We start from the raw sequence: 20,295 nt of genomic DNA on the forward strand, positions 1-20,295 counted from the left end.
TTAAACGTTTTACAGCGAAAACACAACATATATTTATGTTAGCTCACCACCAAATCCAAAAAAGTACAGACATTTTTTAACAGCAAAGATAGCTTTCACAAAACCCACAAATAGAGATAAAATTAATCACTAACCTTTGAACATCTTCATCAGATGAGTCATATGACATCATGTTACACAATACATTTATGTTTTGTTCGATAATGTGCATATATATATATAAAAAAAATCTCAGTTTACATTGGCGCGTTACGTGCAGTAATGTTTTGATTCCAAAACATCCGGTGATTTTGCAGAAATACTCATAATAAACATTGATAAAAGATGCAAGTGTTATTCACAGAATTAAAGATAAACTTATCCTCTATGCAACCGCTGTGTCAGATTTCAAAATAAACTTTACGGAAAAAGAATAATCTGAGAACGGCTCTCAGAGCACAATCCAGCCAAAGAAATAGTCGCCATTTTGGCGTCAACAGAAGCTACAAAAACACTATAAATATGCACTTACCTTCGAATAACTTCATCAGAAGGCACTCCCAGGATTCCCAGTTCGACAATAAATGACTGAAAAGTTCCATAAAGCCCATCATTTAGCCACTTGCTGTTAGCATGTTCAGCCCACGAATCCATTTTCATTACGCACAAGCAATCCCTCCAGACAAACTCAAAAAGTTCCGTTACAGGTCGTAGAAACAAGTCAAATGATGTATGCAATCCATATTTAGGATGTGTTTAACATTAATCATCAATAAGGATCCAACCGGAGAATTTCATTGTCTGAAGAAAGAGCATTGGAACGAGAGCACTCTCTCTCGCACGCACGCAAAATGAGACTGAGAATTTCTGAAGACCACTCAGTAAAATAGCTCCTATGAGCCCCTCCTTTATAGTAGAATCATATAACCAAAATCTAAAGACGGTGACATCTAGTGGAAGCCCTAGGAAGTGTTTGCTTATCCATAACTATAAGGGGTATCATTTGGCACTGTTTTGAAAATCGAGTTCTCACTTCCTGTTTGGAAGTCTTCTCAGGTTTTTGTCTGCCAAATGAGTTCTGTTATACTTACAGACATAATTCAAACAGTTTTAGAAACTTCAGAGTGTTTTCCATACAATAGTAATAATATGCATATGCATATATTACCTTCTGGGGCAGAGTAGGAGGAAATTCCGTTTGGGTACGCAATTCGTTCAAAGTGGAAATGCTGCCCCCTGTCCATAACTGGTTTTAACAGTAATGTTAGCAAGCTACAAAATACAACTGTTGCTACTGTAGCTATGCTTGTAGTTATTATTACTATTAGATTGGGTGGTAAGGAGCTGTTATCAGTTTATTTTACTATTGTGATTGTATTCAGTGACTTGCTAGCCAAACATGAGATATAGGCATGTGTAGCTAAGTAAATTATCCAGGCTATGTTGTGGCATTTAGCTGGTATGCTGTTAGCTAGCATCGTGCTATCTAGCATCGCACTATCTAGCATAGTGTTGGTTAGGACCGTTAGGACACGTGGTCGGAATTGCACGGAATGTGCTGGTTAGTTAAAGTGCGTTTAGTTAGCATGGAGCTAGATAGCACGTGGTCGGAATTGCACATGTGCTGATAAAAGCTGCTTGTTGGCTAGCTTGGAAATAGTTTGATAACCTGCATAATAGTAGAAAGGAAAGATGTTTGCTAGCCATGCTTCTAATTAGTGTTGGATTTTAAACCCTTATTTTTTTCAAAACATATGATTTAAAAACCTAAGAATATTCTAATGATTAATTAGCCTAATCTTGCAAGTAGTAATGTTAGTACATATTTTGTTATTTTACAACTGTTAGTTTGGGTGTAATGAGATATTATGTTAAACAAACCATGTTATAAAAATGAATTTTGCAGTTAGTAAACAGGTTTACCTAGACAACACTTATATTTAGATTTTTTTTTTCAATTTCAGAATAATTTGTTAATAATTAACATATGAATAACTAAAGTGAAAAAACCATGTTTATGTAAACATTCTTTTTTAGATTCTTGGAAATCCAAAAGCGTTATTACTTCAATGGATAAAGTGGAACTGTAAGTACTACAGATTTGACACATCAAATCAACACATCCTAATTAGACATTACAAATTGAAGCATGGACGTTATACAAGAACCTGTCCATTACCATGTATCCATCAAGACCTGTCCATTACCATGTATCCATCAAGACTGCCCATTACCATGTATCCATCAAGACCTGTCCATTACCATGTATCCATCAAGACCTGTCCATTACCATGTATCCATCAAGACCAGTCCATTACCATGTATCCATCAAGACCTGTCCATTACCATGTATCCATCAAGACCTGTCCATTACCACTGTATCCATCAAGACCTGTCCATTACCATGTATCCATCAAGACCTGTCCATTACCATGTATCCATCAAGACCTGTCCATTACCATGTATCCATCAAGACTGTCCGTGCACCTTTAAAACAGAAATAGCACTCAAGAAGCATTTGACTCAACCCCCCGAAGAAATGTTCATGAAACAGTTTTTCTGAGCCCTGTAATGTTAAAACCTCTCTGGGGCAGGTGGGACGCAATCGTCCCACCGGCCAATAGCCAGGGAAAATACAGCGCGCCATATTCAAATAAAATGATATAAAAATCAAACTTTCATTAAATCACACATGTAAGATACCAAATTAAAGCTACACTCGTTGTGAATCCAGCCAACATGTCAGATTTCAAAAAGGCTTTTCGGCGAAAGCATAAGATGCTATTATCTGATGATAGCACAACAGTAAACAAAGAGAGTAGCATATTTCAACACTGCAAGCACAACACAAAACGCAGAAATAAAATATAAATCATGCCTTACCTTTGACGAAATTATTTTGTTGGCACTCCAATATGTCCCATAAACATCACAAATGGTCCTTTTGTTCGATTAATTCCGTCGATATATATCCAAAATGTCAATTTATTGTTTTGTAGCAATGTAATTGGCTATTTTGCTTGATGGCCTTAGTGCTCTGGCTGATTGTTTTGGTGCACTGGAAGATTAGGCACCCCCTTCCACTAGGCTACCTGCACAATTTACTGTTTAACTACATTGTTAATCAAATCAAATGTATTTATATAGCCCTTCTTACATCAGCTGATATCTCAAAGTGCTGTACAGAAACCCAGCCTAAAACCCCAAACAGCAAGCAATGCAGGTGTAGAAGCACGGTAGAGGCAGAATTCCACACAGTGCAACTTTTTAATATAATGAATGTTGTAGAAAGAACTCATTGCCAAAACAGCACTGAATGACAGATGAGGCTTTACATGGTTTCCCCCCTCATTTTCAGTGTTGTGTGACCATGGGCCTTTGCAGCACTATAGCGGACAATCAATGGTTAACTATTTTATAAATTAAGTAACTGGCTTTAGTTCAGATAACCTCTAGCTTTAAGGTTGTTTGAACTTGTTATTTCCAGTCATCTAGTTGCGTGGCCTTTTTCAAGCTCAGAGCACTTAACCGTGTCACGTAATCCTTGCACAGACCGTTTTGTTACGTAAACTTAAAATGTAGTTATGATAACTGTATTACTAGTTACAGTAACTTAATTGAAAGTTGACTTAACAAAATGTGAAATTAATTCCACAAAAAATGGTTGGTTATGATGTGGACTTAAGTGTTTTTTATTTGTCAACATAAATGTTGCTTTAGCTATGAGAATTCAACATTTATTGTTGACTCAAATGAGAATAGTAAGTTGCACTGAAATGAAGCAGTGGACTTAACTGTCTTATTTGTCAACAATAGTGTAGCTTTAGTTATTAGAACTCCACATTTATTGTTAATGTAACGGATGTGAAATGGCTAGCTAGTTAGCGGGTACGCGCTACTAGCGTTTCAATCAGTTTCGTCACTTGCTCTGAAACCTAGAAGTAGTGTTGCCCCTTGCTCTGCAAGGGCCGTGGCCTTTGTGGAGCGATGGGTAACGATGCTTCGTGGGCGACCGTTGTTGATGTGTGCAGAGGGTCCCTGGTTCGCGCCCGNGTTGTTGATGTGTGCAGAGGGTCCCTGGTTCGCGCCCGGGGCGAGGGGACGCCATAAAGTTAAACTGTTACATTAACATAAAGGTTTAAGTTGATTAAAGTAATATCAAATGAACAAACATCAAATTAACCGTTAATTGTTAGTTAAAATACATGTTTAAAAAGCTAGGACAACGTGAAATGCAAAGTACTCTGAGCTTGAAAAAGGCCACGCAACTAGATCACTGGAAAGAATAAGTTGAAACAACAAATATTTTACAGTGTGGACTCTATTCACATATACTACACTGACAGTACAACATACACACACAGACTACAAACAACTACATACGCTCACGCTCACACACACACAAAACACACACACACACATGCATATTGACACCATACACTCACACATAGACACCCTTTCACACTCTTCTACTCTGTTTATGTATCCTGATTGCCTAGTCACTTTCACCCCTACCCACATGCACATACTGTATTACCTCGTACCTCGTACCCCTGCACATTGACACGGTACTGGGGCTCCCGACTGGCGCAGCGGTCTAAGGCACCACAGACCCTGGTTCGATTCCAGGCTGTATCACAACCGGCCGTGATTGGGAGTCCCATAGGGCGGCACACAATTGGCCCGGGTTTGGCCGGGGTAGGTGTCATTGTAAATAAGAGTTTGTTCTTATCTGACTTGCCTAGTTAAATAAAGGTAAAATAAATAAATAGTCTCGTTATTCTATTGTTACTATTTCCTTTTTTTGTGTGCAAATTTGTCATACTTCTAAACTCTGCATTGTTAGGAAAGGGCTCATAAGTAAGCATATCACGGTAAAGTCTACACCTGTTGTATTCGGCGCATAGAACAAATATAATTTGTTTAGCTTTTCATGGTCAATGGCCACTTTAAAATGGAATTGAATAATAAACGACTCTTGCAAAAGATAGATGTTAATTATTTAGGCTACCAATATGGGAAATTCAAATGAGGTCAAAACTTGTCAGTCATTCGATCAGATTTGCCACCAATGCTCCTTATAGACACATCACTGCACTCTATACTCCTCCGTAAACTGGTCATCTCTGTATACACGTCACAAGACCCACTGGTTGATGCTTATTTATAAAACCCTCTTATGGGGGAGTGAGGCCTATCAGAGATTTACTGCAGCCCTCATCCTCCACATACAACACCCGTTCTGCCAGTCACATTCTGTTAAAGGTCCCCAAAGTACACACTTCGCTGGGTTGCTCGTCTTTTCAGTTCGCTGCAGCTAGTGACTGGAACGAGCTACAACAAACACTCAAACTGGATGGTTTAATCTCTTCATTCAAAGACTCAATCATGGACACTCTTATTGACAGTTGTGGCTGTTTTGTGTGCGGTATTGTTGTTTCTTCCTTCTTCCCTTTGTGCTGTTGTCTGTGCCCAATAATGTGCGTACCATGTTTTGTGCTGCTACCATGTTTTGCTGCTGCCATGTTGTGTTACTGCCATGTTGTGTTGCTACCACGGTGTGTTGCTACCATGTTGTTGTCATGTGTTGCTGCCATGTTGTGTTGCTACCGTGTTGTTGTTGCTACCGTGTTGTTGTGTTGCTGCCATGCTATGTTGTCTTAGAGTGCCTTGCAAAAGTTTTTTTCTATTTTGTTGCATTACAACCTGTAATTGAAATGGATTTTTATTTGGATTTGATGTAATGGACATACACAAAATAGTCCAAATTGGTGAAGTGAAATGAAAAAAATTACTTGTTATCTTTTTTATTTTTTAAGTAAAGTTTTTTATAAGTATTCACCCCCTTTGCTATGAAGCCCCTACATAAGATCTGGTGCAGCCAATTACCTTCAGAAGTCACATAATTACTTAAATAAAGTCCACCTATGTGCAATCTAAGTCACATGATCTGTCACATGTTCCCAGTATATATACACCTGTTCTGAAAGGCCCCAGAGTCTGCAACACCACTAAGTAAGGGGCATCACCAAGCAAGCGGCACCATGAAGACCAAGGAGCTCTCCAAACAGGTCAGGGACAGAGTAGTGGTGAAGTACAGATCAGGGTTGAGTTATAAAAAAATATCAGAAACTTTGAACATCCCATGGAGCACCATTAAATCCATTATTAAAAAATTGAAAGAATATGGCACCACAAGGCCGCCCACCAAAACTCACGGACCAGGCAAGGAGGGCATTAATCAGAGAGGCAACAAAGAGACCAAAGATAACCCTGAAGGAGCTGCAAAGCACCACTTTAAGCCGTACACTCCACAGTGCTGGGCTTTACGGAAGAGTGGCCAGAAGAAAGCCATTGCTTAAATAAGAAAACACATTTGGTGTTCGCCAAAAGGCATGTGGGAGACTCCCCAAACATATGGAGAAGGTACTCTGGTCAGATGAGACTAAAATTGAGCTATTTGGCCATTAAGGAAAACGCTATGTCTGGCACAAACCCAACACCTCTCATCACCCCGAGAACACCATCCCCACATCGGCAGGGGCTGGGAAACTGGTCAGAATTGAAGGAATGATGGATGAAGCTAAATACAGGGAAATTCTTGAGGGAAACCTGTTTCAGTCTTCCAGAGAGTTGAGACTGGGACGGAGGTTCACCTTCCAGCAGAACAATGACCCTAAGCATACTGCTAAAGCAACACTCGAGTGATTTAAGGAGAAACATTTAAATGTCTTTGAATGTTCTAGTCAAAGCCCAGACCTCAATCCAATTGAGAATCTGTGGTATGACATAAAGATTGCTTTACACCAGCGGAACCCATCCAACTTGAAGGAGCTGGAGCAGTTTTGCCTTGAAGAATGGGCAAAACTCCCAGTGGCTAGATATGCCAAGCTTATAGAGACATACCCCAAGAGACTTGCAGCTGTAATTGCTGCAAAAGGTGGCTCTACAAAGTATTGACTTTGGAGGGGTGAATAGTTATGCACGCTCAGTTTTTTTGTCTTATTTGTTGTCTGTTTCACAATGGAAAATATTTTGCATCTTCAGAGTGGTAGGCATGTGGTGTAATTCAAATGATACTACCCCCCCAAAAAATATATTTTAATTCCAGGTTGTAAGGCAAAAAAAAGGCAAAAAAAATGCCAAGGGGGGTGAATACTTTCGCAAGCCACTGTAGGTCTCTCTTTATGTAGTGTTTTGTCCTATATTATTATTATTATAGTATTTTTTATCCCAGCTCCAGTCCTCGCAGGAGGCCTTTTGTAGGTCGTCATTGTAAATAATAATTTGTTCTTAACTGACTTGGCCAGTTAAATAAAGGTAAATTAAATCAATTGAAAATACCCATCCATTTCAGGTTCAGATTAATGAAGAACATCCTGAAGTAGCCTAGGGGCAAACGCTCCACGTATGCGCGGCTTCTGACGTCAAAAGGGGGTTGCTGTTTCGTAAAAAAAATCATAAAAACTTTTGGTCTTCATTTAAGGTTAGTGTTAGGCATATGGTTAAGGTTAGGTTTAAAATCTAATTTTAAGAAGATAAATTGTAAAAATAATGGTGTATATGACGTTGTCTGTGGTATCGTGCTTGGGTCGTGCCACGCCTCTTCTTCACCCCCTAATATAACCAACATAGAGGAAATGCTGTTTCTGTATGAGGAACTTCGGACTCAAATACTGTCCAGGTAAATTGCTAAAAAAAAAAAGAGTTGTAAACGCTAATGCTAGCAGATTTGTTGTGTTTTCGCTGATATTGAATCGCGTTTCCGATGAAGTGGCTAGCTAGATAGTGGCTGCAGTTCTAGCGTGAAGTTGCAGGAAGCTAAATAAAGTAGTCTGGCTAGCCTAGCACGCTGCAACTTGTCAGAACTGTTTGGTTGTTAAATTTAGTCGCTAGGTTGCCCTTTTCTCTGCAAAAATGTGAAATTGGTTTCCAAGTTTACAGTCGCTTGACGCTGAACACGTTTTATGGCCTTCCTATTATTAGCCATAGTTAGTTACCGTAGCTAGCGAAAGCTAACTATTTAACTTAGTTGGTTTGCTAGCCAGCTAGTTAGCTAACTATAAGATACTTCATGCACACGTTTGGTAGATAGTAGCACAGGGTGCATTTGCTTGTTTTTCTGCAGAATGTGAATGTCACCGTAATACCAATTTAGTCTGTATGATAATGAATTAAACATGTTCAGCAACACGCTGTGGTCAAGCGAAGTTCAAAAGTCAGTGGTGCATTGGACGCTTAGTTAGCAAGCCTAGACAGCCCATAATAGCAAAGTGTTATTAAACTGTGAATTTGTGTACACGCATCAAACTTTTGCTTGCTCCTTTCATTTCATAAACTACACAAGTTTTGATAGCTAAATCCTTGCCAGGTCAATTGGTAAACATGCATCATGGTACCCACTTTGGGTTTAGCTAGCTAATGTAGTTATGTCATGTGTCAATCAATAATGCTTTCGCGGTAGCTACCATTTTGGTCTTGAGTCCCACACACATTTACTGTCAGTAGTTGGACCCAAACATGCAGTGTCATCATAACTAACTTCCTTGCACAAGAATGGTTTGGTAATCTTTTTGTTTTAATAGATCATCCCAGTATGCATTATTAACACAACGTTTTTGTCAACAGGTGGAGAGATATTTCACTGAGGGACTTGACAAATCGGAGGCGTTAAAAATACCTACTTTATTTGGACCTCAATATGGGGGTTATAATATCCCGGTTTAGGGTATGTATTGCATAACCTGTTCATTTTAGTGGTCCTGTATGGTTGTTGGTAGAACATGGTGGGTTTTAATCCTGGGGTCACCCATACATAAACTGTATGCACCAGTGTTTCCCCTAGAAAAACATTTATGCAGCATTAGAAAAGTTAGGGTATGGCCAATGGCATGGTTTTATATAGAACAACATATAACAGATGCCCAAAATTGTTCAAATGCTCAAATAGCTTATTTCTAAATGTGAGAATTTGGCAGTATGTCCAACCGCAGACCATGTGTATGGCGTTTGTGTGGTCGAGCGATTTGCTGATGAAATTGTTGTGAACAGAGTGCCCCATGGTGGCGGTGGGGTTATGGTATGGGCAGGCATAAGCTACGGACAACGAACACAACTGCATTTTAAGGATGACAATTTGAATGCACCGAGATACCGTGACGAGATCCTGAGGCCCATTGTCGTGCCATTCATTCGCCGCCATCACATTGTGTTTCAGCATGATAATGCACCGCCCCATGTTGGATGATCATGTGGGATGATGATGAAAATGACCCAGTTCCCCCATGGCCTGTATACTCACCAGACATGTTACCCATTGAGCATGTTTGGGATGCTATGGATCAATGCGTTTGACAGCGTGTTCCAGTTCCCGCCAATTTCCAGCAACTTCGCAAAGCCATTGAAGAACAACACAATCAACAGCCTGATCAACTCTATGTGAAGGAGATGTCGCTCTGCATAAGGCAAATGGTGGTCACACCAGATACTGACTGGTTTTCTGCAATCTGTGATCAACAGATGGGTTTCTGTATTCCCAGTCATGTGAAATCCATAGATTAGTGCCTAATTTATTTCAATTGATTTATTTCCTTATGAACTATGACTATGAAATTGTTCCATGTTGTGTTTAATTATTAATACACACACACGATATGCAAAGTATTCAGACCCCTTCCCCTTTCTGAGGAAGTACAAAACTAAAACATATTAAATACTTTAAAAAAAATCTATACACTACCCCATAATGACAAAGCGAAAACAGGTTTTTAGAAATGTTTGCAAAAAACAGATGCCTTATTTACCTAAGTATTCAGACCCTTTTATTATGAGACTCGAAATTGAGCTAAGGTGTATCCTGTTTCCATTGATCATCCCTGATGATGCTACAACTATATATTGGATTCCACCTGTGGTAGATTCATTGATTGGACATGATTTGGAAATGTGCACACCTGTCTAAGGTCCCACAGTTGACAGTGCGTGTCAGAGCAAAAACCAAGCCATGAGGTTGACTGAATTGTCCGTAGAGCTCCGAAACAGGATTGTATCTAGGGAAGGGTACCAAAAAAAGTGTCTGCAGTGTTGAAGGTCCCCAAGAACAGTGGCCTCCATCATTCTTAAATGGAAGAAATTTGGAACCACCAAGACTTCCTAGAGCTGGCCGCCTGGCCAAACTGAGCAATCAGCGAGGTGACCAAGAATCTTAAGGTCACTCTGACAGAGCTCCAGAGTTCCTCTGTGGAGATGGTTGTCCTTCTGGAAGGTTCTCCCATCTCTGCAGCACTCCACCAATCAGGCTTTTATGGTAGAGTGGCCAGATGGAAGCCACTCCTCAGTAAAAGGCACATGCCAGCCTGCTTGGAGTCTGCAAAAATGGACCCAAAGGACTGTCAGACAAGATTCTCTGGTCTGATGAAACCTAGATTGAACTCTTTGGCCTGAATGCCAAGTGTTACGTCTGGAGGAAACCTGGCACCATCCCTACGGTGAAGCATGGTGGTGGCAGTATCATGCTGTGGGGATGTTTTTCAAAGATGAACGGAGCAAAGTACAGAGATCTTTGATGATAAACCTGCTCCAGAGCGCTCAGGACCTCAGACTAGGGCGAAGGTTCACCTTCCAACAGGACAACAACCCTAAGCACACAGCCAAGACAATGCAGGAGTGGCTTCGGGACAAGTCTCTGAATGTCCTTGAGTGGCCCAGCCAGAGCCCGGAACCTGATCAAACATCTCTGGAGAGACCTGAAATAGCTGTTCAGCGACGCTCCCCATCCAACCTGACAGCGCTTGAGAGGATCTGCGGAGAAGAATGGTAGAAAATCCCCCAAATACAGGTGTCAAGCTTGTATCGTCATACCCAATAAGACTCGAGGCTGTGATCGATGCCAAAAGTGCTTCAACAAGGTACTGAGTAAAGTGTCTGAATACTTATGTAAATGTGATATTTCATTATTATTATTATTTTTTTATACATTTGCAAAAACGTCTTACTGTTTTTGCTTTGTCATTATGGGGTATTGTGTGTGTAGATGGGGGAAAGATTTTTAGTCCCTGGCCTACACACAATAACCTAGAATGTCAAATTGGAATTATGTTTTGAGATTTGTATTAATTCAATTAAAATCTGAAATGTCTCACTCTCACAGCTGTAATCCCTACCAAAGGTGATTTCTTCTAACTTGTAGTGACTCGGGGGTGTGAATACTTTATGTACATTAAAGTTCTATATTTAATTTTCAATAAATTAACAAAACATTTCTAAACATGTTTACACTCTGTCATTATGGGGTTGTGTGAGAGGGGGGGAGTGTATATTTAATCAATTTTGGATACAGGCTGTAACACAACAAAATGTGGAATAAGTCAAGGGGTATGAATCATTTTTGAAGGCGCTGTGTGTGTGTATGTATGTGTGTGTGTATATATATATATATATATATATATATATATATATATATATATATATAAAATAAATTTATTTATTTGTCACGGGCGGCAGAAGTATGCGGCGAACCTCTAAATTCCAGAGAATAGTCCTGTGCTCTGATAGTCCTAGCCTATGGATAGTTCCCAGCTTTCTACACTCAAAACAAGTCTTCATTCTCTGATACATTTAACTTGTTCTTTTGACAGACTAAGCCATCAACTGTAGAGGTTTTGGAAGGAATTGATAAGGTATGTTGCTTTTTTTTTTAGGGGGGGGGGGGTGGTTGTGTCAAGAAGGTGTTGTGCAGGAGTATTTTGGTATGTCACTCTAGAGATTGGCCTGGTTACACTATACAGCCCATCTTGAGCTTGAGGTCACTCTAGGCAATGTCCAGCAGAGTGACGGACGTATGTTTCCTAGCATCAGCAGAGGATAGGTCACTACACTGTCCACCAACTGATATTTTTGGGGTGTGGCTAATCGCACGAAGAACCAACGGGTGTTTTCTTCCCCTCTTAATAAAAAGGATAGATAAGTTGGTAATGCACCCGGACATTGAATAAATAGGCTTTTGTCCAGATTACCAGCGGGATGCATGGAGAAGTCATATGATGTGTCTGGGATTGAACATTGATGTGGCTCTCTGCTGGTTGTTTATTTATTATACACAAGGTACAGTACTATTACATGTATCTATAGGGTTATGTTGGGCAAACTTAAAGTTACATTATTAGTAAGAAAATTGTGGAATACGAAACGTCTTTTGTCATTATAGAGAGAGTAAGTTTGGCTATATTTAATGTGTCAGTTTTTTTTTTATATTAATGGTTAATATTTTATTTACAGGATATACAGACTGGTGAGGAATGTAGAGAACTGTATCAAAGACAGTTGAAGCAATGGCTATGGAGACTACTGCTGTACTCATCTCTTCTCTACCTGATGGCCAGCATCATTGTGTATCTCTGGTACCTCCCTGAACAGACGATTGGAAAGGTCATATTGGCCCTTCCGTGTGTGATATTTCCACTGTTGTAAGTATATATTTATCTTTCTCTCTAGAGAGAGATCACTATGTCTATTTGTAGTTTGTTGCTTAACCGTCTGTTCTAATTGTTCTTTCCGCAGTGTATGGCTCCTTCGAAAGGGGCTGATTGCTCTTTTTAAAAGAAGAACAGAAAATAACAGTATGTGCTTTAGCCTTTAGTCTGCCTCATCATGACATGCTGCTTTCATGTGGTGTAATCAGTCAAATGTATTTAATTTTCTTTTTTTTTAGATGAAAAATTGGACGATCTCAAATCACAAAAACGAAAAATTGTAAGTTAACCTTTTCAGTGGTTGTCTTTTGATATGGAGAACATGGACTGGGCTGCTATTAGAGTCCTCCATAGCCGTTAGAATCTGCCATAGTTGCCCCCTTATACCTGGATAAGGGTGAACATAATGTGGATCCCCTAATCAATCATGAAGGGGTCAAATGAAAGCGCTGAGATGTCAGCACTTTATATACTTTCCTTGTACTTTTTTTTACACCCCGTAACTAATTTGTAAGTGGACTTAATCTGCCATTTTGAGCCATTTACCTCCTTGAGATTAACACTTTTACAAGGTGGCGTACTGACGATATGCCGGAGTCTTCATGCTCTGTTCTGCTATTATCGAGCTTTTACAGCACTTTGCTTAGATAATTACTACTCCTAATAAATAATCTAAAGTCTATGCAGACAGCTGTTAATTGGCCTAAAGACTTTACTTGGTGAAGCACTCTGCTGACGTCTCTTAAACTAACAGCGTTTAGTGCCAGAAGGAAATACATCTGAGTAATTGCTTGTCATGTCTAATAACTTTCAATAATTATGGCTGATGGATTTTCACACTCCATTATGGAAGTAGTGCATGTAATTATTATTCTCATTATGTCTAAACAATAAGCTATTTGGTATTTCCCTTTTTAAATTAAGTTTCTACAAAAAAAAACTAATTGAAGGATGTGTAGACCTACTACATCTGCTTTTATTCTGAAAACCTTTTAATATCTCATTGATGGTAGAATGTGGGTCTGGCTGTCAATTGACTGTTTGTAGGTAGATGTTTCTTCTCTGTTCTAAGGAAACACTATAAAGACCATCTAGTTGAGAATATCAGTCATGACTTTAAACACCAACATAGTAGTTCACAATTCGGTTTCTGTGCAGTTTTATTGAGTAGTTGTATCATATTGATGTGGTGTTAAAGACTTTTTTTACACGTATTGTAAAGATCTGATCATATGTACAGATACAAGGAAGTCTATGCGGTCGTAGGACCCACCTGTTAAAGCAGTTAATTATTCCAGTCACTTAATTGGTTGTTCACTTGCTCTCTTTTTCAATTTGATTAATCACGATGTGGAAGATATGACATTGGTTATCATTGTCTCATTACGGTCATTGGATTTTAACAGAATTACTTGTGTGGAATGGTGACATGTCATATCAACATCATTAGTCAATTAACAGATCGATCAAACATAAGCTATTAGAACAGAACCCTGCATACTCAACTGAGTTTCCTGGAAGACCAATACTATGGCACTTGACTGATGAAATAACTTCTACTGAATCAACCTGACTTTCAATTTGTCCCATTTCATTTCCTTAACATTTTCAAAATATGAACTGCTCTTGTCCAACAGCTGTTAGAGGTGATGGAAACTGAAACCTATAAAACTGCAAAAATGATTCTGGAGAGATTTGATCCTGACTCAAAAGCAAAGGTGAGAATTTTTATTTGACCTTTTATTTAATCAGGCAAGTCAGTTAAGAAGAAATTCTTATTTTCAATGAGGGCCAGTGGGTTAGTAATAGTGGATTAACTGCTTTATTCAGCGGCAGAACAACACATTTTTACCTTGTCAGCTCGGGGATTTGATCTTGCAACCTTTCGGTTACTAATCCAACGCTCTAACCACTAGGCTACCCTGCCGCCCCAATTACATCTGCCTATGAGCCCAGTAATTCTGTGAACTAACCTTGAAAGTACATCTGTCTCAATCTTTTTTTTCAATTTGAAGGTGCCAGAATCCCTTCCAAATGAAATGCCTATGACTCCAAAACCTCACCAGGGTAATGTAGTTGCTCAGCTATCTTTATTTTGTATTTATTTAAAGGCCTTTCATGTGCTTGCATGGCTTTCCATTGATAAACATCCCTGCATGGTGTCCTCCGTTAGAACTCCGTCAGCGTCATGTCACTCCTCGGCCCCCGGTGGCGGTGACTCCTGCCGCAGCCCGTCCTCCTCGTCCCCCGGTGGCGGTGACTCCTGCCGCAGCCAGTCTTCTTCTGGCCCCAGGGGCCACCCATGCAGGGCCGCCCCTCCACTCCGCTCCTGGAGGACCCCCAGAGAGGATCCTGTCTGAGGCTGCTCAGCAGAACTTGATGAAGAGGCCTATGACTCCTGGCACACTTGTTCCAGGAGTGGGTGAGTGGCTGCACACGGGGACCACATCATAATGTGCTCGACTTAAGGTGTTTTTTTTTTTGTTTTTTTATCGAAACATTTTTTTGCCATCCCTGTCTCCTAGTCTCACCAGTCCTTCACGGATGGGACTTTTCGATACATTTTTTAATTTTATGAAATTTTTGCAGGAATAATATTTTGTTTTACAGGTGGTAGTTCTGGCTAATTGAGTAGTATTTGAATCCATTATGGTAGGGGTTGCCTTAAAACAAACTGAAGGTCAAGTTTGCTCCAGAAAAGAGATGATCAGTAACTAAGTTGAAAAATGTGTTTTAAAAAAAAATATATATTTTAATAGAAGTTAGTGAATTTGGTGGAAAAAAATACAACTATTTTCACCAAGATTTCTCACCATACAAACTTTGACCAAGACTGTTTAAAAAATATGATGCTTACACTGTCAGTGAGTAGTGTACGTTTACTCTTATGTCAATCGTCTGGCCTTGGACACATCATAGGAAATGCAAACAGACATTCTCCCAGAGCAAGCAACATGGCGTAATTACCACGTGAGGTATAACAAGAACCAGGATAAGTTGAACCATGATTAATTAGGGAAGGCCTGCATTTTGTTCTCTGGCATTGGTACTGAAAACTTAATAAATGTCTTTCTAATGCTGGAAACATTTGTCATGGTTTCACCTTGCAAATGTTTCATATGTTTCATATGGCTTGATACTATCAGACACTTTTGTAAAAATACATTTTGATAGTCACTACAGTTTCCATATGAATAAACATTAGGAAACGCTTTCTGTTAGTGTATATTAATTACCGCTCAGTAACACAGCAGGGGTTCTTGTATACGTGCTGTGCAAGTGAGATCCATTTCCAAGTCATTATTAAAATGTGTCCATTTCAAACATGTTATAGTGGACCTCTTCAGCAAACTAGATTTGGGTCTTGCTGTTTTTTTTATGAAGCTTCTCGTCCTCAGTGTGATTGGTATTAGAGACCTGTATGTGCAGCTAATGTTTACGTGTGTTCTGCACCCCCCACAGGCCCTCCCCTGGCCAGACCTGTCCTCCCCCGGGATCGCGGCACCATGGACAGGGTTATTGAGTACCTTGTCGGCGATGGCCCTCAGAATAGGTAGAGTAGCTTCTTGGCGGTGATGTCTTGTCACCTACACAGGTGTGATTTGAACCGATGTCAGCGCTATTGTTTTTTTACACTGGCAATGTATTGCTACTGTGATCATTTTTCAATCCTCTGCAAAAATGATCTTCTGATTTCATTGCATGTATGCAACATATATTACCTTCTCCCTCCAGATATGCCCTCATATGTCAGCAGTGTCTCACCCATAACGGCATGGCATTAAAGGAGGAATTTGAATATATTGGTAAGATTTTGAGAAACACAACTGTCACTCTCTCCATCAACCACTATGCCCTTCATTTGCCCTCTAGCATTTGGCAGCACTGTGTATCATCAGGCTCTTAAACGCCTCTGCCACTACTGGCCTCTGTAAGCAGAAAGAAAGCATCTAGATTGAATATACAAATAAGGGCAACCCATTGATCTGATGCAATTATTTTTGGAATATCATTGGTTTCATCTTCACATTAATATGTTTACATGGAAATATATGCCAATCATACAGTTGACAGTGCACTTCGACCATGGTGGTTTGCCTCGTTTCAGCCTTTAGATGTGCATATTGTTGTTTCCTGAACCCTGCGAGAAAGATCAGACCCCAAGCCCCCCGACTCCCTGAGATCAGTGCCGAGACGAAGATCCTCACCGACGCACCCGTCGCAACTCCACCTGAAGCTGATGAGAGCCCCGTTGCTGCAGGTATGTCTCTGCTAACCCAAGTTTAAAAAAAAAACAAGCAGTGGAATAATCACATTGTCCAAATTGCTTACTTACTTGAATGCCTGTTAAACCTGATGATATGTTGATCCTGTCATGTTCAGTTGAGGAGAAATGGCCTTCTCCCCCAGCTGAAGAGGAGATCCAGGAGTTGGCAGTTACTCCAACAGAGGGTGCCCCTGAAACAAAAGGGTCAGAAACCCCAGGCTGTCTGGGAGCCACCCCAGGCTGTCTGGGAGCCACCCCAGGCTGTCTGGGAGCCACCCCAGAGAAGTCCGACGAAGAGCTGGATATGTCAGACATGGAGGTTCAATAGGATGTTGTTTTTAGTTATTTTTCTCAGTTTTTAAAGTAAACTTTAATAACATCAATGCTGTGAGTAAGAATCGCAGAATGACAGGCTAAGGGTTTGGTATGAACTTAAATTGATTTATTTTTCCTGTCTGTTATAGTGATGGCATATGAACTGAATCCTGATGGTAGGGGATAATGGACAGGCAATACTTTTTGGATTTGACATGATGTCAATACGTTCATTCACTATTCCAGCACTTCTATCCATGAATCAAGAGTAGGTTTGCTAGCTTTGCTAGCTAAGTATTTGGCGTTGATGCACATCTGTAGAATGTTTATATATATATATTTTTTTTCTTTAGTGTTTTGTTTTAAATATTAAGCGGATAAGCAATTTGCCACATGAATATATTGTCTGTTTTGTGTGACAATGTCTGTCCATGTTGCCTACAGACAGGTAAACATGCTAATGCATGCTACTACTACTTAATAATAATAATAATGATAATAATGCAGAGGCTAAATGTAGCTACGCAGTTGGTCTGTAGAATTACGTTTTCTTCTGTTTTTTTGTGTGAGTTATTTGCTACATTGTCACTGTTTGTTTTTTTGAGAATGTCTGGCCATGTTTACAGAAATGCAAAAAAATATCCTGTCCGGTGTTCTATGAAATCTGTATATTTATAGGTGATGATATTTATAGATACTACAGTATTGGGACACAGTGCCTTTTGATCAGTATTGAATAGGTTTTGGATACTTCAAGCACAATGTGGCTAACCACATGTTTACACAGTAACGGTACGATCAGGAGTGCTTATTTATTGCTTAAAAGGAGAAAGATGTTCTGCTGTTCTCTGCACCCGAGTGCCTTGATGCGTTGTGCGTTTGTACTTTGAAATAAAGACAGTCATTTTCAGTAAGCTGCATGTGTTTGCTTGGCATTATGAAAATGGCAGTTTCAGAATGTGACTGAGTTGAGTCTTTGACATTCTCCTCAGCAGCTATACCAACTAGAGGTCGACCGATTATGATTTTTCAACGCCGATACCGATTTATTGGAGAACCAAAAAAATAGCTGATACCGATTTAATTGGCTTTTTAAAAAATAATGTAAAAAATATATTTGTAATAATGATAATTACACCAATACTGAATGAACACTTAACTTTATATAATAAAATCAAATTGGTCTCAAATAAATAATTAAACATGTTCAAATAATGCAAAAAATGTTGGAGAAGAAAGTAAAAGTGCAATATGTGCCATGTAAAAAAGCTAACCTTTAAATTCCTTGCTCAGAACATGAGAACATATGAAAGCTGGTGGTTTAGTATTCCCAGTTCTTCAATATTCCCAGTTAAGAAGTTTTAGGTTGTAGTTATTATAGGAATTATATGACTTTCTTTCTATACCACTTGTATTTCATATACCTTTTGACTATTGGATGTTCTTATAGGCACTATAGTATTGCCTGCCTAATCTCAGGAGTTGATAGGCTTGAAGTCATAAACAGCGCAATGCTTGAAGCACAGCGAAGAGCTGCTGGCAAACGCAGGAAAGTGCTGTTTGAAATAATGCTCTATCAAATCATAGACTTAATTATAATATAATAAACACACAGCAATACGAGCGTTTGGTCATTAATATGGTCAATACCGGAAACTATCATTTCGAAAACAAAACATTTATTCTTTCAGTGAAATACGGAACCGTTCCGTATTTAACGGGTGGCATCCTTAAGTCTAAATATTGCTGTTACATTGCACAACTTTCAATGTTATGTCATAATTATGTAAAATTCTGGCAAATGAATTACGGTCTTTGTTAGGAAGAAATGGTCTTCACACAGTTCGCAACGAGCCAGGCGGCCCAAACTGCTGCATATACCCTGACTCTGCTTGCACAGAACGCAAGAGAAGTGACACAATTTCCCTAGTTAAAAGAAATTCATTTTTAGCAGGCAATATTAACTAAATATGCAGCTTTTAAAAAAATATACTTGTGTATTGATTTTAAGGAAGGCATTGATGATTATTGTTAGGTACACATTGGTGGAACTGTTTTTCAACTTTTTTTGCGAATGCGCTTGTTAAATCACCCGTTTGGCGAAGTAGGCTGTGATTCAATGATAAATTAACAGGCACCGCATTGATTATATGAAACGCAGGACAAGCTAGTTAACCTAGTAATATCATCAACCATGTGTAGTTAACTAGTGATTATGTGAAGATTGATTGTTTTTTATAAGATAAGTTTAATGCTAGCTAGCAACTTACCTTGGCTCCTTGCTGCACTCGCGTAACAGGTGGTCAGCCTGCCACGCAGTCTCCTCGTGGAGTGCAATGTAATCGGCCATAATCTGCATCCAAAAATACCGATTTGTTATGAAAACTTGAAATCGGCCGACCTCTAATACCAACCCTACCTCCCGCTGATGCAGACAATGCTGCTACGGGTATGTCTTTGCTCACTCAGTTCAAACGTCAAGGTACAGAAACGACAGTTGTAGAGCAAGTATTTATTTACTATAAATTTTATCTGGATCATGGTGAGCCGAAAGGAGAATCACTGACTGACTGCCTTGTAAAAACGGGGGATAATGATCCTCATTTTCATTTGAGACCAAGCAGCCTGCTCCCCCAGCTAAAGGGGAGATCCAGGAGCCCCCCCCCCCCCCCAGAGAATTCAAATGGTGTGCTGGATGTCCCTGTTTTATAAATGTTCCTGAGAAAACGGCAAGCTTCTGCACTGTCCTTAAGATCTGGCAAGGATCCTAATTATGGGCAAGAACCTGGCTACAAATGGTGTTCTCTGTCAGATATCCTTATTATTTTCAGGAATCAAATCCTAGTGAAATGTTGCGGTGATTCTAGATCCTACGCAGGCATTACATCGGTAAAGCTTCCGGACCAGGATACTACTTATACAGTACATAGGATTTTAAAAGTTGAATAGAATATGTTTTCAACACGTGAATACATGTTGGAGCTGTATATTGTTTTGTTTTAAAATGTAATGGTTAGCAGTGTGCTCAAAGTTTTTTGTCAGAATCATTTTATTTAACTAGGCAACTCAGTTAAGAACAAATTCTTATTTACAATGACGGCCTACCCCGGGCCAACCCTAACGACGCTGGTCCAATTGTGCGCCGCCCTATGGGACTCCCAATCACGGCCAGTTGTGATACAGCCTGCAATCGAACCAGGTGCGGTCGATTTTCTAAGTAATTCTCTACATTGTCATTGTTGTATACCAGTATTGAACAGGTTT

General features: G+C 39.6%; 1 protein-coding gene across 1 annotated transcript; it reads left to right on the forward strand.

Annotated features, from left to right (window-relative positions):
* The first annotated feature begins 7,575 nt into the window (after positions 1-7,575).
* Positions 7,576-17,626, forward strand: LOC111959723 (endoplasmic reticulum junction formation protein lunapark-A). Its single transcript, XM_023981505.2, has 13 exons — positions 7,576-7,663; positions 8,608-8,707; positions 11,616-11,657; positions 12,256-12,443; positions 12,538-12,596; positions 12,689-12,729; positions 14,087-14,167; positions 14,465-14,516; positions 14,623-14,871; positions 15,912-16,002; positions 16,185-16,255; positions 16,558-16,710; positions 16,833-17,626. Exons 2-13 carry the CDS (start codon positions 8,681-8,683, stop codon positions 17,042-17,044), a joined length of 1,266 nt encoding a protein of 421 aa, XP_023837273.1. The 5' UTR covers positions 7,576-7,663; positions 8,608-8,680; the 3' UTR covers positions 17,045-17,626.
* The last annotated feature ends 2,669 nt before the right edge of the window (positions 17,627-20,295 follow it).

The sequence above is a fragment of the Salvelinus sp. IW2-2015 genome, linkage group LG36 (assembly GCF_002910315.2).
Source record: "Salvelinus sp. IW2-2015 linkage group LG36, ASM291031v2, whole genome shotgun sequence".
Lineage (NCBI taxonomy): Eukaryota > Metazoa > Chordata > Actinopteri > Salmoniformes > Salmonidae > Salvelinus > Salvelinus sp. IW2-2015.

Excerpts from the sequence above, each read along its gene's own strand:
- LOC111959723 (XM_023981505.2), top strand. The coding sequence starts at position 8,681 with ATGGGGGTTATAATATCCCGGTTTAGG. Across the intron at positions 14,872-15,911 it reads CACACTTGTTCCAGGAGTGG|GCCCTCCCCTGGCCAGACCT; the intron begins GTGAGTGGCTGC and ends CACCCCCCACAG. Across the intron at positions 16,711-16,832 it reads TGAGAGCCCCGTTGCTGCAG|TTGAGGAGAAATGGCCTTCT; the intron begins GTATGTCTCTGC and ends TGTCATGTTCAG.